The sequence below is a fragment of the Asterias rubens genome, chromosome 7 (assembly GCF_902459465.1).
Source record: "Asterias rubens chromosome 7, eAstRub1.3, whole genome shotgun sequence".
NCBI lineage: Eukaryota > Metazoa > Echinodermata > Asteroidea > Forcipulatida > Asteriidae > Asterias > Asterias rubens.
The window spans coordinates 2370269-2395644 of NC_047068.1; the positions used below are offsets into that span (position 1 = coordinate 2370269).

Here is a 25376-nt window from a genome sequence, read left to right on the forward strand (position 1 = left end):
TGAAATCAGAAGGACTTAATCTAAGCAAAACAACATGGAAAGTTGAGTTTATTTTGTAGAGGATGAAGTTTTTTTTGGAATGATTTTCACAGGTTTGTTTTAAATTCAAGCTTTACAAAAATTTGAAAACATTGTTTGCGTATGGAGTGAAGGTTTATTTACGTGAAAAGTTGAGCACCCAAGTTTTCTCAAACTGTACTGTCGTCTGACAGGAAACCAAAACTACAAAAGTGATGTGCTACACACAGATACCGTCTGTACCTAAAACCTTTTGTAAAATCCATTCAAGTCACTATTCTGTGTGTAAAAACACAAGTAATGTTGTCGCAAAACAAGTGGAATACTGCCATTACTGTGTACATGCGCATGTGATACATGGTACATAACCTACTAAACATCCCCTATACGTTCTGTCCACACAGAGAAAACGGTCCGTTCCACACTGTGCTGTTTTTAGACTGTTGTCATCTTGAGATCGCGCTCTATCTACGGCTGTTTGCTGTGTTTTAATTATATGTTTAGAACTTAAAATACACCATGTCAAACTTTGTGGGCGCGTGTGGGCGCTATGCGGCGTAATACGCAGGGCACCTCCAAGCGTTATGTTGCTAAAGGGTTAATAAATACCTTTAACAACAACACAAGATCATTAGACTTTGTGAGTTTTCTTTCACTATTATTTGTTAAACATTTTTCTACACATGTTCAGAGGACATTTCTTTGGCTGTTCAACTTATGCTTGGCACATAATCCTTAACTTCCATACAGATTTGTTTCTGTTACTAATAACAATAAAATGCTTTCTTATTAAATTAGGTGCAGCAATTGGAAATGCAGGCAATAAACCTCTGACTTCTACAGCTAGAATTTCAGCTCTTGAACTTGTTGGAGATCTCCTGAGAAAAGTTGGGGTAAGTTCCTGTTTGTGATTATTGTTTGTGAATATTCATTGCTCTACTAACACTAGCTGTTTGACTTGAATTTGGGCAATTTGACAGGGATAGTTTATTTGACCAGACAATGTTATTGAAAGAGGCAGTTTACTTGACCATCATTCAATTTGATTAAAAATTGTGGTTTATTTGTGTGGGTGATGGTATTGATACAGGCAGCTTATGTGACAGGATTATGGCATCCAAACATAGGTGTTGTGAGGGGGTTGCACTCGCATGGATGTTTGTAAAATGAAGTTTGCCCTGCTAGAGATACCTAATAAAGGGCCATTTGGTTTGTGCCTTGCCCTTTTGTGTGTACTTGTGTTTTAATATTTGCTACCTCATTGGAAAATGCATTCTAAAGAGAGCATGTTCTACAAAGAATGTTGTTCAAAGTTAAAATGGAGGATGGCAAATATGGGGACAAAGGAAATAGCAAAACTAGAAGTCTGTATGTCTTATCATTATTTGAGCAATAACTGAAGGACTTGGCAAATCAACTCCAAACTTGGGTTGTTGTTGATTGGTCCTGTAGATCAGAGCAGAATTCAAGTAGAATGAGATCAATCTTGATATGGAAAGGTTTGCAGTAACACCATGTAATAACCATCTCTAATGAGTTTGGGTGGTTCTGAACCGTTGGTTCTCAGCAAGACATTTGTCTTTCTCAATACATCATTATTGCTTTGATGGAATTACAAACTGTTTATGTTACACACCATCTTTTCAGTTACTCTTGCCATTGAACTTTAAAGTAACCATTACTTTATCTTTGCAGGCTTTAGAATCCAAATTGGCATCATGTAGAAACTTTGTTCGAGATCCACCGAGGAAAGCAAATAGTCCAGTTGATTCACCAAGGTATTTTAAAAATCTCCTCTCTGCTTTTTGGATAGTTTTTGTTATGTCAAGTAGATTCAATTATATTCAGTTTGTTTCATTTATAAACCATGATAAAGAAACATATATATTGTAATTTTAAAAGAGTGAAAGGACATTAAGTGTTGTTCCTATTGGTTGACCATTCACAGGGCCGTGCTTAAATGAGCGATATGAACACAGTGAGGAGTGCTTAAACATGGCCTGATATTGGGTAAAAAGAGGGCACTATCAGATAATTGTGCAGATCAAAAATATTTCACTGCCCAATTTAGGTTGGTAGGTCATTGGCTTATGCAAGTTCAAAACTAGCAGGCAATAGTTGGAAACTCACATTAAGAGTTGGAGCTACAAGGGTAGAAATCCAATTCAAAGTCGCGGTGAGCTGAGTTAAACTGTCAGGTTTGTTCTCATTTAAAAAAAAGTTGTGGATGTTTTTAATGGAAAGGTATTCTTGCTATACAATATTCAATGCCTCTAAAATGCCCCTGCCCGCATTGTGACACTTTCTAGGAAAACCTGTTCTATCACCCCCATTCTGAAATAACTTCACTGGCTCCCTGTCTCTCAACGAATCATCTTCAAGCTGATGCTCATTGTCCACAAAGTACTTAATGGCAAGGCTCCCCACTATATTTCTGAACTACTTCAAGTTAACACTCCGTCACGGAATTTTCGATCAAGTTCCATGCTTACCCACCTGGTGTGACAGGTTTTATTTTTTAGCTGTTCTACATATCTGTAACTCTATACCACTAAATCTTAGATCTTGTGCAAAATTCAAATCTCATATCAAAACTTATCTCATGTCACAGGTTTTCCAGAATTAATTTTGTTGTGTCCGTTTTTCTTTTGTTTTGTCTTTGGTTTTACTGCACCTTGAACACCGGTTTGTGTGCATTACAAGTCTTTATTAGCTGTTCCGACCTACCGTCGGAACAGGTATTGTTTTCGTCGAGATGTTTATTATTTTTATTATTATTATTATTAGCTGTTCCGACCTACCGTCGGAACAGGTATTGTTTTCGTCGAGATTTTTATTATTTTTATTATTATTATTATTATTATTATTATTATTATTCTTATTCTTTATTTCCGCCAAAACCCCATAGCATTTGTACACGCTCTTTATTTAAGTCTATTCTCCTAGACCATAAGTTCAAAAGAGTGAAATCATATACCAAATTGAAGCTTAGAACATAAGCTTTACTCTAAATGTAAACAAAATTAAAAATCTTAATTAATTAGCCACGTAATCTTCATTTGAACATAACTGGATGCAGTCGCTTCCATGTTATTGTTAAATATTCTCTTTGGTAAATGCCATACAGTATGTACCTATCATGAGTTGTGACTTCTTGAGATGAGTCTACGCATTTGAATATAACTGGATGCAGTCACTTCCATGTTATTGTTAAACATTCTCTATGGTAAATGCCATACAGTTTGTAACTATCATGAGTTGTGATTTCTTGAGAGGAAGTCTACTCATTCTGTTTTCCCACCATTGTTCAGGACCCATAACAATCTAACCGAGTTCCGGGCCCATATACTTTGCACGCGACAAAGTTCAAACGAAAGGGATTTCGTTCAAACAAACGTGCGTAATTGAATAGGGGTTTTTGACGACGACGACACACCATTGTGTCCACAGATTTACACTAAACTTAAACAGTTTGAAGATAATGATAGTTGAAAGCTTCCCTTAAAATATTACTTGCTGTGGTGTTGTAGTTTTTGAGAAATTAGTGAAAAAACTTTCAACGTATGACTGGGACCGAGTTGGTTTGGGACCGAGTTGACCGTGTTCGTTTTTGAGAAATGAGTGAAAAAACTGTCAACGTATGACTGGGACCGAGTTGGTTTGGGACCGAGTTGACCGGGTTCGTTTCAGGCGACGAGCGTGGACGACGAAAATAGAACGCCTGGGATTTGGAATCATTTACGGGTGAAGTCACATTGTTTGTGCTGGGGACCATTTGCCTAAACTAATTCAAGTATTTCGCTTTCTTTTCGGAAATTATACCATGACATACAAAAACTCTTTGGCAGGAATACAAAAGCAGCGATTTTATTATGCTGACGTTTCTCTTGTGGTTGAGTGGGTCATTTGTATAGAGCTGCTTATAATAGATAGGCAAAACATTTTGCTTTATAAATATGCAGAAATTGAGCAGAATACCTGGATTCACGACTTGTACAAAATAAGGAATCGTATTTGCTGTGTTTAGCTGCTTTTTGTATTTTAAAAGCTAGTATGTAGTTTGGTCTGGTCCTGTGCCAATGACTTTTTAAAGGAAGAAACGCAGCGTTTACGTAATCAGGGAATTGTGCTTATGCTAAGCGTAATTAACAGCTTAGCAGGGAATTTGTTTTTGAGCGTCACAATTCGCAACAACAAATTTACTACAGTTTACTAATTGTGCTCAATTCCTGTGAAACTGTCACTACAAAAACAGTGACTTAAAAATTTGATTTGCATTCACAGGACAACCATGCTTTATAATTAGTTGTGCAAAAGTAGGCCGGGGCGACTAGTGTGCTTAAGTGTTAAAGTCGCGACTACAAATTATTAGAGAGGTTTCGCAAGCGTGCGGATAGAGATACAGATACGGATATGATAACCGTAACCATTCACATCAGCCATGTGTTGAATTTTGTTTCGCAAACTATAGGTATGTTTCACTTGAGTGCGCTCGCATTCATCATGAGTGTTTTTCTGACATACGTATGACGGATTAGAGACCCCGTGTTTTATACACTACATTTTCTCATCTTTTTGCTTGCAAATGACTAAACAAATTCTATCTATATCAAGCACGATGTGAAAGCTATTCCGTGGGAAATATTTTTGATCGAGGACAAAAATACAACTAAAAATCTGCAAAACAGTATCCATTTATCTACGACGACGTGTATAAGCTCCCGTATCCTGTACGAACGTATATGCAAAATACGATAGTCGCGGATACGCGTCACTTGAACACACAAAGTGTCGACGTATCGGTATCTGTATGTTTATCTGTACACTTGCGAAACCTCTCTATTATTTGAGTCGCGACTTCTGTTTTTCTCTACTCCATTATGATCATGCCCACACGTTGACTACAAAACTAGTCCAGACTACCTGTTTGGTGAAATAGTTGTGTTGCTTACTACTAATCGCAACATAATCAATGTTGCGCTTGCAGCACATTGAGGCACAAATCTTGAGAATCCGTAATTTATCTCGACAAGTGTCGTAGTTGGGTTTGAGGTGCGACTAGTCGAGTAGTAAATTTCACTAGTCACCTAGGCCTATCATGATGGGAACTTGCATACTGAAAAATCCTGTGCGAATGGGCCCAATATGCTCTGCTCTGGAAGCAAATATTCAGTGCTAAGCAGAAGCAGTGTTTTCTGCGCTTACGTCAAGCGAAATAGACTACTAAGCAGGGATTTATTTTGTTTGTGTGCTTCCAAGCTTGCACTTTGTATTCCGTGCTTGCACAGTAAGCAGAAAATGGTGATCGTAAGCCCAGAGTTTGGTGGCCGTTGAGAGTTAAGCGAAATGTTAAATCAAACATCAAACCACTGACCAAATACAAGGATTTTATCCTTAATGTATTTTTTTGTGACATGACATTGGACTCTTAAATTACTGCATTAAACTCAAGAAACCAACAAATCAAACAATCCTGAGTCAAATATTAGTTTTATTTACATTTATTAAACTTTTTAACTGAACTGTTTGAGATAAATATTTCAACTGAACATTTGACTAGTAATAACATCTCCTCTAGTATACAGATCACTCATATAACATACCGCCCTCTAGTGACAGTAAAAAATATTTAATGGAAGACAACGATAGCAAAATTTGTAAACGCTTTTTGTTTCAGCCTATTCTCCTAAACCATAACTTGAAAAGAGGTATATCATATATCAAATTAAAGACTAGGACCTAAGCTTAATTCCTCATGTAATTTTGTTTTTAAATTCTTGATTAATTAACCACGTGACCCTTATTTGCATATTTAATTGGGAAATCTTTGTAACACCATATCTCAAGAAGTCACCGGGCCGATTTTTAACCTGTTTTTAAACTGAACATTTGACTATAAAAAAGGAGATGTTGATAGTAAGACCACTCATCTTACATACCGCCCTCTATTGACCAGTACAAATATTTAATGGAAGAAAACCAAAGCTTAGTTTGTAAACGTTTTTGGTTTAAGCCTTATCTCCCAAACCATAATACGAAAGAGTGCGTTTATTATACCAAATTGAAGCTTAGAACATAAGCTTTACTTAAAATGTATTTTTTTTTATTCTTAATTAGTTAACCACGTGATCCTCATTTGCATATTTAATTAGAAAATCTTTGTAGCACAATATCTCAAGAAGTACAGGGCCGATTCTTGCCCTGTTTGTAGTTAAAGACTCCTTGGGGATTGGGAGATTAATTTGAAAAACCGTGACCTCAAGTTGACCTCTACTTCCGGGTCAACCCAAAGTGTGGCAATATCGATTTTCAAACTGTTTTCAGTTAGAGACTCCTTGGGCATTGGAGATTAGCCTTAGGTTACCATGACCCCATGTCGACCTCTACTTCCGGGTCAACCGCAAGTGGCACCATAACTCATTCAGCATTTTCTTCTTTTTTTCAATGATAGACTCCTTGGTCATTTTAGCTCATAATCCAAGCAAAAGAACACGGAACAGCTTTGTGTTTGTTCACAAACACCTAATGTCTAGTTATTATTAGTATTTAATTTCATCTTATTACAGCATGAAAAAGAAAGATCATATTTTCATTTGTGCCGGTAACTCCTCGAGTGGGGCTACGTCCCGTAGCCTCAGATGGCACGGGTTTTTCTTAAGATCCTCGCTGTTCCCAACAGCGCCGCCTTCCACAACCAATCTATTCTCACATTTGCCCCTGTTTCGTCCCGATGATTCCCCAGTGCTTTCGGAATGGTGCCGAGCGCTCCAACCACCACAGGAACTACTTTCACTTTCACCTGCCAAATCTTACGAAGTTCCCTGGCCAGGTCTTGGTTCTTTTGGATCTTGTCCATCTCCTTAGAAGCTACCCTTTAATCTCCCGGCACAGTTATGTCAATGAGATGACACACCTTGTTTGTCTTATCTAAGACTACAACATCCGAACGCCTATGTTCTATAACACGGTCAGTCTGAATGTTAAAGTCCCAGAGGATCTTGACCTGGTCGGTCTCTGTACCTTTCTCCGGAACATGGTCTTACCATTTTGCAGTCACAAAACCACACATCTTAAATAATTTCATGTAGTTTAGAAGACTTTTGAATTTTTAGAGAACTAAGTTGTTATTTAATTAATTCAATACCTGGTGACGTCATGATCACACACTTTAAAGATTATTCAATAACAAAAGTCATGAACCAGGGGCCGATTTCACAAAGCAATAAAATTCATCGCAAGACAATTTTCCAGCATCACCATAGTAATTTGTATTGTGACATCACCATTTTCATAGCAACTACGATTGATTTGCAGTTACGATCAATCTTAAATCTTTGTGAAATCGACCCCAGGGTTGGGGAAAATAAGAAGAAAACAAAGAACTAAAAAGTATGACCAAAAACAAAAGACATTTCGGCAGAGACCCCTAAAACAATATTTAGTCAGAACTTATTTTGTTATTTTGTGCACACTGAATGCTAATCTAGAGTAGCTAGTGATGATTTTTGAGTGTAAACTCCTACATTTTGGATTGCATTTGACCCAAAGGAAAACTGCCACAGCACCTTATTAGCACACGGCCGGCACAGTAAAAGTGAAGTAAAATAACTGAAATAATGTTTTGCGATCTCTCATAATGGTCACTGGTTTCTTATGTATTTCTTGATGTACCTGGCACTGTTGGCACTGTTTTATTCTTTTTTTTCCCCTTCCATCAATGTATACAGGGCAGTAAAAAGAGCCAACCGAAGTGGTACACCCTCAACGTCTGGAACACTCCAAGGAATAGTCAAGATAACTGTATGATAAACCTTCACTGTACAGTTGTATTTCTCAGCATTTTGTAGACTGTTTTGATTGAAGTAGATATCTAACTAACGAAGATTTAATGGATTGTAATATCAAAGTTATAGAATGGAGAGTTATTTTGTTGAATATGCACCATATTACTAAACTATTATGTATATTAAAAATAAAAATAACCTGTTGGTGTTAGACATCTGGATCAGCCCAATGGTTGCTGTAATCTGTACAGATACAATCTTTGCTAGGGTGGATCATTTACTTGGGTTATTAAATGTGAAGTTTAAAAATGTACTCACAAATGTATTTCTATCTGAAATACTGCCAAAGGTGAGGAAATATAAGTTAATGGATTTTCATGATTATACAAGCTTAAAACAAATTTGCTGATGTCAGACTCAAACCCATGTCCTCTCAAACACTACACAAGTGCTCTACTAACTGAGCTAACCAACCCTCATGTTATTTCCCTGTATATTGACATGTATATTATGCACAAATAGTTAATGGCCTGATGTTTCAAACAAAGCAGAGACTTTATTGAGGAGTTTTATGTATATTGTGTAGCATGCCATCTTAATGATAAAGATTGATCATGATGGGCTAAATTCAACTAAAACACAACATTCTTCATGGCAGTGCATATTATTTAATAATTTAAAAAAATTAAAAATTAAAAAATTAAAAAATTTAAAAAAATTCAAAAAAATTCTCTAGGGTTGTTCCTCTACAAATATTGTACTTAAGGGTTACTTGGACCTTGTGACTTCTATTTAACTATGCTACCAATTCTAATCAAGATTAAGATTTGGAACCACAGTGCAGGGTAACAATTATCATTGGTGCTGGCTCTCTATTTTCATTTGTATCTGATAGACAGTCCTGAGTAGACGTCAACACATTTTTTAGGGTTATAAATTGAACATTTTATGCAGTCTGGATAGTCACAACACCAAGTTGTGGTGGCACATCCCTTGTGTGCTGATGTAGCGTTTTCTACAATACAAATTGTTTAGTATGAAATTGAAAATAATGTGTTGGCAATTGTAAATAATCAGTTTAATCAAATCAAATAGAAAGTAACCTGATGGTGTTGTGTGGTTGGTTACCATGGTAACTCAAATATATCTTTATACTAATTTTTACAAAACACAGCAGGGAAGTATTATTGCCATTGTTACAAAAACAAAGCATGGCATACAAAACAAAGCATTCTAAAACAGGCAAAATAGTTTTTGGAGGGTATTTCCGGCTAGGAAATTTAGAAACTGATTCCACTTTTTTATGGATGAATCGGTAACGCATTAAATCCCTACTCATATCACAGGCCATGCTATAGCTCTTTTGAAATAAGGTTCTTTGATGAGCTAGTTAAAGACAGTGGACACTATTGGTAATTGTCAAAGACCAGTCTTCTCACTTGCTGTATCTCAACATAATGTATAAAATAACAAAAAGGCCTGTGAAATTTTGAGCTCAATCGGTCATCGAAGTTGCGAGATAATAGTAAAAGAAAAAACACCCTTATCACACGAAGTTGTGTGCGTTCATATGCTTGATTTCGAGACCTCAAGTTCTAAATCTGAGGTCTCAAAATCAAATTCGTGGAAAATTACTTCTCACTCGAAAACTACGTTTCTCACAATATTTTATACTACCAACCTCTCCCCATTACTTGTTACCAAGTTAGGTTTTATGCTAATAAATATTTTGAGTAATTACCAATAGTGTCCACTGCCTTTAAGTACATGTCACATTGTTCATGTAGCAGCAGCAGTTTTACTATTATAACAATGTTGTGAATGTTCCTTTGATTTACTCATATAGAGAAAGCACACCTGGGCCTAACTTTATAGAGCTGCTAAGCACAAAAATTTGCTTAGCATGAAATTTATAAAAGGGTTATCAACCAAATGTCCATTTGTTGCATATTACTTGTTACTGGTATTCAGCCGTTGTTTGCTTGTTTTGAAAAAGTGTAGTGGAAGTTTGGAAGAAATTTCATGCTAAGCAAATTTGTTGTGCTTAGCAGCTCTATGAAGTTGGACCCTGGGCCTTATTTTAAAAAGCAGCTTATCAAAATGGTAAATGTTTTGGTTGCAGTCCTTTGCCACTGGGCTTAAGAGATCGGAAGGTTTACCAATGTTGTACTTTTAGTTTGGTTAAGAAGGAATAAGCAAAATAGAAACATTAGACCATGGATCTTACTTGATGAATTCTCTTGACACCCATGGTGTAATAAGCCCTGGTATTCTGTTTCTACACAGCTATGTGTTCATGAAGCAGCTCCATGTTGTAATGGAAACATTGTGTGATGTCGTAATTGTGAAGTAATGTTAAGTTACAAAATTAATATTCACATAAATAATTTAATACACTGTTTGCAATTTCTTTGAAAAATAAACTAAATGTTTTAGTTATTTTGCAAACTTTATGGTTGTCAATTTCTTGGAATTTTATGCTAAAAACATAGGTTTGGGCAGGTTTATTTAAACACAAAATTAATCAGAAGATGATTATTGCAGAGTTGTTTTAGTTAACAGGATTTAATAGATGGAAATTTGCATGGGGATAAAGAATACAATTTTACTTTATATATTTTAGTTATCTTGATCACTTCCCCCTGACCATAAGCATCCCCCATGCGTAGTGTGTGTGTAAAGCCTGATTTTGTAATGTTTTACCCCAAAAAATCACGCTAAAAATATTTCAGACAATCCCGGCCAGATTGTTGGGGCCACCCCCTGTCCACTTTCCCTGTCCCCGTCCCCCGCTCCTGTTGACTGGAAAGACCGTGCAACGAGAGCCAACATAGAAAGGGGGACGGGGTTCAAAGAGAATCGCCGGGATTGTTAACTAATGCTACTCTCACATTTGGGCGAATATGACTATTTGAAATTCGCGATAAATTCGCCTAAAAGTTGCGATTTGATAGGTGAATACTATTCTCGGTCTTCCTTAAACCTCTCCTTACCAATATCTTACGCATATTTTTTTTTTATACGCAAGCTTTACCAACAGTACCAGTGGATTACACCATACCGAGGCTTCACAACATTCGCTGAAATTTAGGAATCGCTAAGTTTTGTTGCTTTCATAGAGTGGCGAATGTTCTTGCGAAGATGAATAGTTAAATATTTTGCGTTGAATTTGTTCAAAATGGCGGTTGAATAGTGAATATTTTCATCTCGGTCTCACCCCTCAATCGTGCTCGGTCGGCCCTCCCATTACCAATATCTTACGAATATATTATAAATGCTGGGCAACGCTTGCCAATGCCTTTACGAATGTTGCCAACGCTCAAGTCCGGTTCATACTTCCTGCGAATGCGAAGCGAATGTTGACGTCACAAATTCGCAACGAATAATTCGCAGCAGTTCAAAGGAGGGTTATGACATCAAATTTACGTCAAATTCGCTTCGCATTCGCATTTGCAGGAAGTACGCATGCTTTACCAACGTTACAAATCTTACGAAAATCGACGGAGAATGACCGTCTTCGCAACATTCGCTGAAATTTAGAAATCGGTTTCTACATTAACCGATCTTCGTATAAGGAGGTGGGAAATAATTTGTGAACGCCTCCGAATTTGTTAGCAACGCTTACGAAGACACTGCGGATGTTGCGAAGTTTGAGTGATTGTCAAATATGTCCTTGTTGCAAAGTTTGAGTGATTGTCAAATATGTCCTTGCGTTAGCATATTCGCTAGCACATTCGCCGTGTGAGAGCAGCATAAATTGACCGATCTTCGCAAGGAGGGTGGAGAATGACTTGTGAACGTAGTGAATTTGTGGCGAATGTTACAAAGTTTGAGCGATTGTTTAAAGTATTTCCGTTCGTAAGCACATTCGCTAGCATATTCTCCCTAGTGTGACAGTATCATTAGTGGTACCTGTGGTGTTGTATTACGGCGCCCATCCCACTCCTGACACGTTTTGTAGTTTGTCTCTGAGCAACCCGGTCGGTCTCAGCCAACGTCAGCGAGGCTTGAGATCGTCGCTTGAGGCCCGCAATGCACCACAATGCACAAACAATCCCCACAATATTGTAAACACATACACCAAAAATGGCGGGAAAGAGTACAGCAATGTCGGACGGGGAAGAACACAGTCCAATTTAGAGTGACTTTGACTTGTTTAGTTTAAACTCATCTTCTCGCCTACGTCACAGATTCTACTTCAAAAAGTTATGCGGCTGATCGTTAATTACACCTACTGTCTCATTAATTAAATGATTTCAAAGAGATGAACATATAAATACAGATTATAAGTGATCGAATGGGTATTGATCATAGAGCTATATAAAAGAACTGGATGTAATAACATTGACTCACACCAAATTACGAGGCTCTTTCCCTGTAATCAGCGTAACGCACTCACGACAATAATATTGTGTGCTGCTCTGACGTTCGCAGTGGGAAAACTGGAGAGCGATTCACGCCCGCTCCGCCCTCTTTCTAAACTTCACTTTAGGCTGATGGCAACCAACCCTCCAAAAACTGTAAAGGGTTACGTTTCCAAGCTTTTAAAACTTCAGAACGCATCAGCACAAAACGATAGGCCTACTGCATTGCGTAACAACACTTATGATGAATTAAAATTCTTCACGTTTGTTTTAAAACTGTAGAGTGAAAGTACACAGCGTAATTCTGCTAGCAGCTGATTCCCATTCCAACATTTCAAGGAATGAACGACGATGATATAGGGAGGATACTTGCCTTTTTGTACACAAGTTTTGAAGAGGATCGCCGCACTTACAGCTTTTATAAGCGCTAAAAATATAACTGAATGAGTTACCCCTGAGTTCAAATCAAAGGAGAATAGAAGTGCCTCTTCTGTAATATACTGCAGACCAGTCTTCCAGTCTTCCGCTTAAATTTTGCCTGTTGTACGAATTTGTTCAATCTGCTCAAACCCAATCTGCTCAAATTAACCTACTCAGTCTTTTTCCCCGGAATCATGATAAGCTACTGATGGCAGGAGACTCACTAAAAACTACCTCCATGCTACGAAGGACCTGACATTTCAATAATCCTATTGGAACTAAGCTATTCTAGAATAGATTGAGTTACAAAGAAAATGTTAATTTATAGCCGAATTGTTGTTACGATGAAGCATGGGGGTGGGTCAGGGGGTGGTATTCTGTGTATTATATCCTTCATTTATATAGTATTACTGACATAATTATGGTGGCCCTAAAGGGACATTGCACATCGCAAATATCTTTGTAAATATTTGCGATGTCGCAAATATCTTTGCAAATTTCTTTGCAAATAATATTTGCGATGTCGCAAATATCTTTGCAAATATCTTTGCAGATTGTTGCGATGTCGGACATTTTATCGCATCCCTTGTCGCATACTTTGTCGCATAGTTTGCATGTGGCGAGAAATTTTTCAAGAGCCTAAAGGGTTGTTTGGGTTCCAGCCTTCATTCCATTCACTTGTACACACGAGTGGATAGTCAGATACAGTCTGCACGTGTGTTTTTTGATTCCATTACAACTTGCACTAGCCTTTAGTCAAGGCGCACACGCGGCACACCGGATAGCACGCACAGCCCCAAAAATCTAACGCACAAAAAAATACTATCATCGCGAGCGGCAAAGCCGCGAAATGCCTTTACCAACTCGTTGTGTACTAGTACAACTCGCTGTGTACATGGAATGAAGGCTGGAACCCAAACATTCTTCTAGGCTCTTGAAAAAATATCGGACACAAATATGTAAACTATGCGATGAAGTATGCGACAAGGTATGCAATAAAATGTTCGACATCACAAATATTTGCAAAGATGTTTGCGACATCGCGAATATCTGCAAAGACATTTGCAAAGATATTTGCAACATCACAAATATTTGCAGATATTTGCAAAGATATTTGTGACATCGCAAATATTTGCAAAGATATTTGCGACATCGCAAATATTTGCAAAGATATTTGCGACATCGCAAATATTTGCAAAGATATTTGCGACATCGCAAATATCTGCAAAGATATTTGCAAAGATATTTGCGACATTGCAAATATTTGCCAAGATATTTGCGACATCGCAAATATTTGCAAAGATATTTGCGACATCGAAAATATTTGCAAAGATATTTGCGACATTGCAAATAATTTATTTGCAAAGATATTTGCGATGTGCGATGTCCCTTCAGGGCCACCATACATAATCATTGGTGAAGTGCCTATAATCCAAAAACTAGAGTGGTCGCCCTTGGGCGATTTAAACACCACTCTGGTTTTTGGATAGTAGGCACTTCACCAATGATTATGTCAGTAATATTAATAAATGAAGGATATAGATCGTTCGTCTCACACGACCCATATTCAGCACCAAACTTGTGCTCCCTGAGATGTGAGAACTTTTAAAAAGGCATTACTTCTTTCTCGATAACTACCTTTGCAGAGGGGAGCCGTTTCTTGCACTGTTTTATACCATCAACCTCTCCCCATTACTCATTACCAAGTACGGTTTTAGGCTAAAATTTATTTTGAGTAATTAATAGCCTTGCTCAAGGCAGTCGCATTATTCGCTCCGATAAGACGCCGCTGTAAACCCACCCGTATACACACTGTCACACATCGTACGACTGCTGTGCACATAAGTCACCCGCACTCGTACCACTAACCGCATGCGGAGGCCGTGAGGCCGACAACCTTGTCGGGTCTGTAACTTCCGGGTTTAATGTGTTGTATTGAAAAATGTCCACAAGTGGGGAAAAAATGGGGGGGGGGGGCTCTCGGATATGCTAGTATGCAGCCATGAATATGTATATCTTTCGTCAGACCTATCAGACAACACAGGATGTGAGGCAAATGAATTATTCATTTTGACGTCCAATCACGCACTTCCCTTATCACGACCTTTGGACCCTATCATGCGTCCGTCCGTGGTCGTGGTGTGTGATGTAAACATGTCTCGGCTTTCGCGGGCATTATGGTAATGAGCTGACCGTGTGAACTCTTCGCTTATTATATAGTCTTGGTTCAAGACTCTCCTGGATTTATCACAAGAGGGCGCGCTATCACCCCCAACGCGCTATCAACCACGAACCGCTATCACACGAGAACCGCTATCACAGGAGAGTCTTGGCACATTCGTTAAATTTCCCCCAAAAATCAGGGGAAACATAATGCGCGCGCGTACGTTTCCCGCAGAGCCCGCCCCTTCATTTTGGGGGGAGATTTAACGAATGTGCCAAGACTCTGCTGTGATAGCGGTCCGTGGTTGATAGCGGTTCGTGGTTGATAGCGCGTTGAGGGTGATAGCGCGCCCTTTTGTGACAAATCCAGGAGAGTCTTGAACCAAGACTAATTATAGTAATGAGGTCAGTGGCTTCAACCATGGAGGAAGAAAATAGAGTTTCTTCCTCCATGCTTCAACACAGACCCTACAAGGCTGTCGGCCTGACGGCCGACGCATGCGGATAGTGTACGGGGGCATCGTGTCGTGCGATGTTACGCACAGTGAATACGGGTGGGTTTTTATACAGCGGCGGTCTTTTTTCGGAGTGAATAATTCGACTGCCTTGAGCAAGGCTAAGTAATTAACACAATTTTTAGTGTCCTCTGCCTTCAAATCTTACACAGAGTGTGACCCCATTTTACCTTTACTTCCAGTGGAACCGGAAGTTGAAATTTTGTACGTGAAACTCCATATCTCGAATGCTTAAATTTGTGATTTAAAAAACCCTTCGATGATTCTTCAAGTTTTTACAATGAGAGAGTAATCCATTAATTAATTGACCTTTAATTCCTGTCAAACAGGAAATTGAAGTTTAAAAGAAATATATGTCTAATTGATTCTAGAATGCAATGATGGAGATTGGACACCGTATAGGGAGTGAGCTGATGCTGTAAAGGTTTCGACAGAGAAATAATACAGCTTGGTCAGGGGGAAGAGAAGTAGGCCTAGAGTTCGCCAGCAAGATATTTGATGAACTAAATTGATCTGAATAGGGGTAGCTGCAACAAGACTGCAGATCGAGACTTTTTAGCGTAAACTTGCACACTACCACGGTGGTATGCAAGTCGCTGCGGTGCACCGCAGCGAAATTTGCACCACCTGACTGAAGAGAGAGAAAATGCAAATTTTAATGACATAATGATTACTTTAATTGATTTTTTTTTTTTTAATTTAAACAAATTATCATTCTCTATTTGCTGTATCTCCTTGAAGTTGAAATCTATGGATGTTAGTATATGGGCATTACTAGCAAACTCACTCACTAAACGCCCCAAATCAACAAACGAACAAGCACCAACAAAACGGTAGTATTTGGGCATGACCATAGCAAACTCACTTGCTCCTAAACGCCCAAAATCAACAAAATAACAAACACCAACAAAACTATAGACTAAACAACGACAATTACAGAACTAAACGGGGACAATATCCACGGCCGATGTATTTCGTAATATATTGTGACAGAGAAAACGCGTCCTATTGTACACGAAAAAAAAGCACTGGAAAAACACAGGAGGGTGCGGTTTCTAGCAGCGGGAAAATTAAACGCGCGCGATTGGCTTCTGGCTTTACGTCATGCTAGAAGGCTAAACCAATGTGTTGCAGGGGTGACTTAAAGCCATTAGACACTAATTTCGGAACCGAAAAAAAATATAGGTCACAGATTTACAAATAACTTACAGGGTTTACAGGAGGTAATGGTGAAAGACTTCTCTTGAAATATTATTACTATGAAATGCTTTACTTTTTGAGAAAACATTAAAACAATATCAATTCTCGATATCGAGAATTACGGATTTATTTTAAACAGAATAATGTCATGACACGGCGAAACGTGCGGAAACAAGGGCCAGTGGGTTTTCCCGTTATTTTCTCCCGACTCCGATGACAAATTGAGCCTAAATTTTCACAGTTTTGTTATTTTATATCCTGGTGTCATGTGCTTTCAGTAGGATAACAGGAAAATTTTTCACAATCAAAAACTAAACGATTTAAAAAGAAAAATAATCTATCCAACTTTTTACAATGACACTTCAGTTAATCGTGTGTTGAAATCTTAAAAGTTTTGTTTTTCTGTTGCGAGAGATAATCCACTATTTACAGTGCCAATGCATGTACGACATTTGAGCGACGTCATATGTTTTTAAACCTAATAAAAAAGCTCATTCAATTACTATTAAACAAATTTACATACATTTTTGTCCCAAGACATATGGCTACTTGGTTAGAATCCGGAGATATCGCAAGACATGACAGTAAGACACCCCAACCCCCTTAAAGCACAAACACTTCAAACCAATCTGTTTTCCCCCATTTCAGACCAGCAATGTTTGGTTCAGGAGTAATAAACCAATCTGTTATATTTTCTCTCTAATGTAGACAAATTATTTATTACGTTTATCAGAATGTATTACTGTCTGCAATTAATCCAAAAAGATTTCTTTTTTTTCATTTCACAGGTTTTACTTTATCTCCTTGCCTGGTGGACGAAAAGTGACCATTTGCTTTTCTGATGATCAGAATAGTAGAAAAGCAAATACGTTTTGTGAGAATGCAATATTCGGATTTTCAGATCCCGTAAAATCAAATTTTACTAAGGCCATACGTTTGCATTATTTTGCAAACCATCTATACTATTAAAAGCGTAACCCGCGCAATCTTTGATTGAAAATTAGAAGGTCCAGTGGCATGGCATCCTTGTGGAATCCAACACGGTTGTGTCGTTTCAGACGTCGGGTTGCAAGTCTACAAAACCCTGACCCGAACTCCCACTTACGAGTTGTCTGATTGGCTGGAGTCACGAGCGATATCTCCTTACATGTGTGGTTGTCTGGTTTTGATATGGGCCACCTGTTGGTCGAAGGGGGAAGCCGTATGCTGCACACAGAGTCACCTCTGTGGTTGTTTGGTTTTGATATGGGCCACCTGTTGGTCTAAGGGGGGAAGCCGTAGGCTGCACACAGAGCCACCTATTTAGGTTTGAAGTGGGTGGCAACCTCGGACTCCCATTAACATTCCAGAGTGACTCATTGATGTTTCGCAGAGGGGTAAATGGCATTGTGTATATACCATTTTGTATAGGGGGTTTAACTTCGCGTGTTAAATAAAAAACATTAGGCTTTAATACATGCATCTGTTACATAATGTGTCTATTAAATTAAGTCACTCATGTAGGCCTACCCATTTTTCCAGCATTTTTTAAACGCATCAAACAGCAACCCATTGTTGTGAAACTTTATTTGTTCCATTTAACTCTGCACCATTAGTGGTACAGTCGATATGTCATCCCCCACACACAGAACGTATACACGCAAAAGTTGAAACATTTTCAAAAAGAAAGTGAATACATTACTGATTCTTTTCATATACATTGTATAGGTTTTGCCAGTTAAACCTACAAAAGAGTACATGAAATCACCGTTTAAGAATAGCATGCTTTCATAGTTACGAACTTTGTGAAACATCAACGGCTGTTTTGAAGCTGTAAACGAACATTCCATTCAAAGTTCTGAAGCAACACAATTGTTAGAACGCAGTTTGGTCAGGACTCAGGATGTAGATTTTGCCAAATCAGTTTGGTATTAAGCAATCGGCCGTCAGGTTTTGTTAATAACGAAAGAGCCCTCATGTGCAGCTGAATCGGGTACTTTTTACAAATTTCTCCATACAAAATTAACCAAACTGGCCTACAGACCTTTAAAACAACAAGGCAAATGTTTTCTGAAAGTGAATTAAGTGAGAGGATGTAGGGGTAGCTGGCCTACAAACCCTAAAAATAACTAGGCAAATGTTTTCTAAAAGTGAGTTAAGTGAGAGAATGTAGTTATTAAAGACCAATAAAATTACCGTTTCTATTATTTTAGTTTGTATATATTACAGATAATTATGATAACATATAACATTTTATCAGGGGACTTCGTCACGCGGGGCGCGCGCCCCGGCAGATGTTGACCAGAAAGTTTACATGAGAATTTATAATTGATATGAGAATAAACTAAAAATTAATGCACAGCATGCTCCGAAAACTCGCTTTATTTGGTGCTCAGACAACTTTGTATGCGTCGTTGGACGTATGCACAGCATGCTCCGAAAACTCGCTTTATTTGGTGCTCAGACAACTTTGTATGCGTCGTTGGACGTACGCTCAATAAATCACGATGAATGGGGCCTTAGATTCTAAAATCGTGTACACGTCATTGGAAACAAAGCAAAAATCATTCGACAGTTATAGCAACCAATCATTAATTATATTTATTTTCAATACAATTTTGCAGAAATTGACTTTGTCAAGTCCATACCAACTGGCGCGTTTTTTTATCTGCTGTATACCAGAACTTCTTCGAAGCTTCCTTTTCAGTCAGATAAACTCCGCGGTGGCTGTGATTATGAGTTTGTTTTAAAAGAGGGTACCACTTTCATACAACCCTTTTTAGTCGGATATCTCCTCTGCTATTAGCAGCGGTGATTATTGTTGAGGTGGGAGACCAGACTTAGACCACTCAAATCCGTGGCTATCGGTGACTATGGATTTGTTGCTAAGGGAACCAAATACCACTGCTGATTCCAAATTCAGCGTGTTATACATAATCCGATTGGCCCATCTCCATATAAATTAACCAAACTGGACGTACAGACCCTCAAAATAACAAGGCAAATGTTTCACAAAGTTCGTAAAAAATTATGAAAGCAGCTGTACATTTTGCCAAGTGTGTTATACAAAATGTGCTCAACACAATAAAATAAGTGTGTCATTGGAGCAGTGTACGTGCTATATTTTTAGTCGACTCAGCATTATTACCCTTACAGTCATCTTAGCTGGGAAATACTCAGTGCAATGGATAAAATTGGTACAATGACAAAAGCCGATTGCATTAAAAATATGCGTAAAAGAGGCGAAACATAATCCACAATACGGATAATGTATTGGCCTGCTCGATCAACACTAAAATATTACGAAATACCCTACATATCATGCCAAGTACCATCATTGCCAAGTATACCCATCCCCAATATTAAAGCTCAATACCAGAAACAAACACCAATTCCTTTAGTTGGAGAACGCAAGAGAGAAGGTGAGGAGGGGAGGCGACCGCGACGTTTCACAACTAAGTTGTGCACGCTCAACAACAAATTTTTATCAAAATACAACATTAATGACAAATTTCCATACCGATTATAAATACATTTCTAATCCAATCCTACAAAATGATTATTACCTGTAAGAATACCTCCTTTACCCCACATTTGTTTATTAGAATCCTCCTCATCTAGCGGGGTGCCGCGCGAAGCGCGGCATCCCGCTAGTTATACATTAGTTATACAAAATATTTCTAGTATAGTACCCCCCATGAACCCGAAGCGCGGCATCCCGATGGTCTTTTAATAATTGGCACCTGGCACCGATACCTTCCGATATCTTCTCGTAACGTAATACATAACGAGTTCGAGGTAGTGACGTCTGGACCAAGACTTAGTCTAACCATAATGCGGCGGAGGAATATAAATGGTGTGATTAGACCAAGCGCTATTTTGGGGCCCATGTTCAAATCACGCGCAGAGAGAGCTGGGATATCGAGAGAGGGTTGTTACACGACCGTGCATCACTTTCAAGTCAAGTCATCATCATCGCAGTACGGCCTCAGCAGCAGCGGCCATTTTATCCATTGTCACGTTTGACTTGCACGTGCAGTTTTTAAGTATTTAACCTTCATCATTTCCTCTGAATTGTATCAAATTTGACGAGAAAATATGTCTAGATATGAAAGAGAGAGAAACTTCGATGCTTCCGGACGGTCCGACAGGAGAGGAGGTGGAGGGTAAGACAAGAGGGAGCTTCATCCATAATTTTTGTAAAAATTTCCGCTTCCGGCGGCCGACCACCGACCGTCATAACCACGCGCGTGATGACCAACATGAACATGACCAATAATGCTAAAATTGTGAATGGAGGTAGAAATTCATGCACATTATTAGCGGTCATTATTAGCGATAACTTTCGTATGGCGCCACCACCTTTTTTACTCATTTTTACTAAAAAAGATAGGGGCCTCTAATAAATTAGAGTACCGAGCAGAAAATTGTATTTTTTGACGATGTTTTTTAATTTCATTGAACAAAATGGAAATGCAAGCATTATGAATGTATATTGAGGGGTCCTACTACTTGCCGTCAACTCGCCGTCAACTCACTTGCGCCGTCAACTCGCCGTCAACTCCTCCAATATACATTTAAAATCCACAAAAGAAGCATAGAACTGTAAAGTATCAGCTCAAAGAGCATTCGCGTAAGTTTTAGGTCATATTTCGGAATAAAAATTGATTTTTTTTCTCATGAAAAAAAATTCTCGAAGCCAAAAAACTGTCGGCCGCCATCTTGCTTTTTCACAATGATTAGTCTTGGCCCAAGATGTCAATGATAGGTACTTTTTTTTTATCAACACAAAGTCGTTTTTGTGAATGAATTTGTACCGAAAACCATGAGAAATATGTAGTTTAGCCCAGACTTAACACTTCCGTGCCCCCTTTTTATAGATTTTTCATGTAAATTTAATGAGTTGACGGCACGAAAATGAGTTGACGGCGAGTTGACGGCAAGTCGGCGAGTTGACGGCAAGTAGTAGGACCGATATTGAGTATTGACAGTGTTCTCCACACACGTAAATTGAGAGGGCGGGTAGCCCTCCTAAAATCTAGGGTGCCCTGCCAAAGAATTGGCCGCCCTGCCCAAAAAAAGGACCAAGAGACTATTTTTAGATTGCATTTAATAAGATCAAACGAGTACCTGACAGGCCAGAGCCGACTTCAAAATTAGAGCATCAGAAATGCGATCGTAAACAAACGGTAAAACACGATGTACACACGGCCACATGGTTCGTATTTATATGCCGAGTGCATTAACAATAGAGCAAGACCAACCATGCACACACACACACCACGCACACCGTTGACGTTGGGAATACCCACTGCATGCATAGTGCATGAACAGTCCGCACGCTATGATTGGCAGTTGATAGTCTCCAACACAATACGCACATTCACAAAAGGAGAAAGAATTGCCACACGGTGCCGCACGCATGTACAGAATGGTACAAAGTACAGCCTCGAAGCATATTCAAACATGTCGACTTTCGCCCCATTGAGGGCGTGTGCGATGTGGGGCAAAGTTCATTGATAAATAAGTTGTTCGGTGCTTTTACTGATTATTGAATCTCGATTATTTTATTACATACGAAGTTCTTAACAACGGAACCGCTTATTACTAATTTATGGAAATGGTTTTGGAAGGAAAAAGTATTATTTAGGGCCATAATTTGGGGATAAGATCGTCCAAAAATGTGGCTTTTGATTTTTTTTCCGTTTTGAAAATTGCACACGAAGACCGTCCAAATCATGGTCCGATCACCCGCTTTCTAAAATCCGACATGCGGCATGCCGATCATCCCTTTGAGGTTATTGGCGCGGCGCACAAAGCAAAATGTATAACAAATTGTAGTTTTGATTTAGTTTTTAAAAATAAGGTTGTTCCAACCGAAATGGATGTCAATCAATAGGTAGGTAGCGTCGTCGGGCCCAGGGGTTAGTACTCTATTTTAAGAAAATGGTTTTCTCAATCATTTGTTGCTTTCACGTCCGATGACGTCATATCAAAATGGGCGCCATTTTGATTACGTCATATTGACGGGTGCAGTTTTGATTACTTCATGCCGCCCTCCTAAAAAAAAAGTCTGTGGAGAACACTGATTGAGTAGGTTGGGGAAAGCTTTATGTGTACAGTACACAGGAAACTTCAGTTCTGGCTGGCTAATGGTCATAAAACTTTCACCCATCAACGTAGCCCCACTTGTGTGGCCAAGGATAGCTGAACGGTCGCACTAAATACCGACAACTCACGACCCCTCACGACAACAATTTTTTAATGCACTTTAACAGAACATTTGAACAAAATTCAACCGTTAAATATGTGCACAAGAGTCATATGCATCTAAATCATTTTCAAACTGTGGAAAAAATTGTATGTTTAACTGTAAAAAAGGTGTTTTTTTACCCCGAAGGGCGAGGTGATTTCTGAGAGCCAAGTTTTATTTTTTCGTTTTGGGTTTAGCTGCTGATTTTTTCTTTCTTAGTAACTAAATCGCTACTCTGGAATTCAAAGTTAAAAGGGGAAACTTAAATATAATATAATACATTTCAAAAAAGGTGAATAATCATCTTGCATACTGTATCACCCCTGCGGTATAATAGAATCGTCCAAGTGCGTCGAAAGACAACATGGCGGATATTACCGTTCGTTACTAAATTCGGGTAAAAAACCACCTTTTTTACAATTACAAATACAATTTTTTCAACAGTTTGAAAATGATTTGTTTTGTTTTTAACTCGAAAATGAGAGGCTTTAAAGCACAGATATTGTAAAGGTGATCGACGTCCACTTTACTAATTAAACTCTATAAAATGTTTCTGGGTAAATATTAAGCCGTTCAAAGCAGTTACTTGGACCATGGAGCTGCGCTTGGACCCATTTAGCCTGAAATGATTCAAAAGCGATCAAATAATGCAGTACAAGTTTGCTGTCAACAAAATATTTTTTGGCATGTGTTACTCTTGATACAAAATTTTGCTTAAAGACTAAAAAAAAAAATGAAGAGGTATTGAAGAAATTAGGAGTTATCATTTACTTATGTTAATTTTCTATCCATTCTTGTCCATTTGATTTCAGAACTATAGGCCTAAGGTCAAGAAGCTGATAATAGTTGTATTTATTTTAAACAAATCAATTAATTAATGTAAAATAATGATTCACACAAATATTTGCAACCAACCAAAATGCCAAGAGTGATTAACATGTACCATAAATGTTTGCTTAATTTAAACTGACTGATCATGGTAATTAATATTGTCCATAGTATTTGTTTAGGTTTCATAACGTTAAGTCTTATAGGTTGTTTAATTGTTGAAACTGGGTCAAAGGCAATTTGTAAACAGTCTGCGGAGAATAAAGAACAAACAGTTACGAAACACAGTGCCATTTAAGTAGTTCCACTGGGCAAAAAAACGTACCATGCATTGAAAAATAAATTTGGGAGGTCTACAGCAAAACCGACTTGAGATTTGAAAAGAAACATGAACCAGTTTTTGAACCTTTTGAGCGGAAAATAAACATCGTTTTGTCAACTGCATTAACACCCAAGAGATGCAAACATTGAAATCCAAAAAAGTCTCGATGTTTCAAACAAACTCTACAGCGAACAAACGATGTGCCCTTGAATTTATAGAAGGAAAAAAGATCGTCATGTTTGCCGCCGTCGAGTTGGGAAAAACTGCGGAACCAATCTACAAAGCAACTGCAGAATGTATGCGGTAAAAGGTGCACTGCGCAGCGTGTCACTCAGTTACCGATACTGACGTCATAGTAGAAAAATCCGGAGCGCGATGGTTTGTAGGATCGTGGAGATGAGATTGGTACCTAAAATAATCTGAACTAAAACGCGTGTGAATTCGCCTCTATCATACTACACGTGTATGGAGTTCATGCTGCCTGCTGATGACGGTCGATGACGACGACTGACTGTTAAAACAAAGTCTGCGTGTCTCGCTTGTGTTGTGTTATTTGCACGTGCGTTGTGTAATGTGTGGTTTGTGCGTCGTGTTTTGTGTGGTCGCAGTGTGGTCAGCGTTTTCGAGGCAACTTCGAGTGATTGTTTTATGGTTGCGTCGTTGAAATTTTGATTCAAAAAGAAGGAAATCTGGTAAACCAAATCTAATTTTACTCACTGCTGTTTTTAAACTGTTCAACAACAGTTCAGTAATTCAGTTCAGTAATTTTCACTGAGATTATTAGACAGCACGGCTTCACCCAAGCCGTGCATCAAATTTTTGCCTGTGTTTTCAGCCCAACTGGCCGTGCTAACACTGCGTGCACGGCTCGCTAGCTAACACGTTGCTGGGAACAGGACCTTTGGTGCACTGTTGTGCATGACACCTTTACGACACAACATAGTTATTTTTCATCTTTGTACAGGAGTGAAGATTTATTTGCTGAATAATTAAATTCTGAAAAAAAGGGTGGGAAAAAGATGGTCTTAAATTTATGTATCAAGCCTGACATTTCCGAATCAATAAGGTTGAAAGAATGCAGTTGGACACTGTACTGTTTGATCTTAAACACAAAAACCCCAAATCACTATTTCATTTTCAAACTTTCCTTCACTGTTTGATCCCACAAAATCAGAAAGCAAAAAGCTAAAATCAGTCTTGCGTTGTCAAACTCAAATTTAGCCATGATATCCGTGGATAACTACAATTTACTTCTGAAATTTTCAACATCTTAGGTGAAAGCAAACCCAAAATATGAGGAAAATTGTATCAAAATAATAAGTCAAAGTGCAACACATCGCAATCAAAGTTCAGCGTGAGCTCCACAGCACTAGCCGGTCAAGTGTGCCTGACGGACGGCGTGGCTCAAGGCCGGATGATGCTCGATACCAGAACTGCTCGTACAATAAACACTACGGCAATCTTTGACCAATCACTTTGGTCTACAAAAGGCAGAAATAATTAAAAAGGGAAGTAATTTGTAAAAAATGT

At 38.4% G+C, this 25376-nt stretch overlaps 2 protein-coding genes across 3 annotated transcripts in view; both read left to right on the forward strand.

Annotated features, from left to right (window-relative positions):
• LOC117292393 (nuclear distribution protein nudE-like 1) overlaps positions 1–9264 on the forward strand; it is a 29657-nt gene extending 20393 nt beyond the window's left edge. The window contains exons 7-9 of the mRNA XM_033774421.1: positions 817–911; positions 1714–1796; positions 7746–9264. Of these exons, the coding sequence (XP_033630312.1) occupies positions 817–911; positions 1714–1796; positions 7746–7824 (257 nt within the window). The 3' untranslated portion in view covers positions 7825–9264. The remainder of the gene's footprint in view (positions 1–816; positions 912–1713; positions 1797–7745) is intronic.
• An 11100-nt stretch (positions 9265–20364) lies between these two features.
• The window catches only part of LOC117292394 (probable ATP-dependent RNA helicase DDX17), a 35145-nt gene continuing 30133 nt past the window's right edge, over positions 20365–25376 (forward strand). Inside the window, exon 1 of one of the 2 annotated variants that reach the window (XM_033774422.1) lies at positions 20365–20609. In XM_033774422.1, the coding sequence (XP_033630313.1) occupies positions 20542–20609 (68 nt within the window). In that variant the 5' untranslated portion in view covers positions 20365–20541. The remainder of the gene's footprint in view (positions 20610–25376) is intronic. The other variant, XM_033774423.1, reaches the window with a different exon arrangement.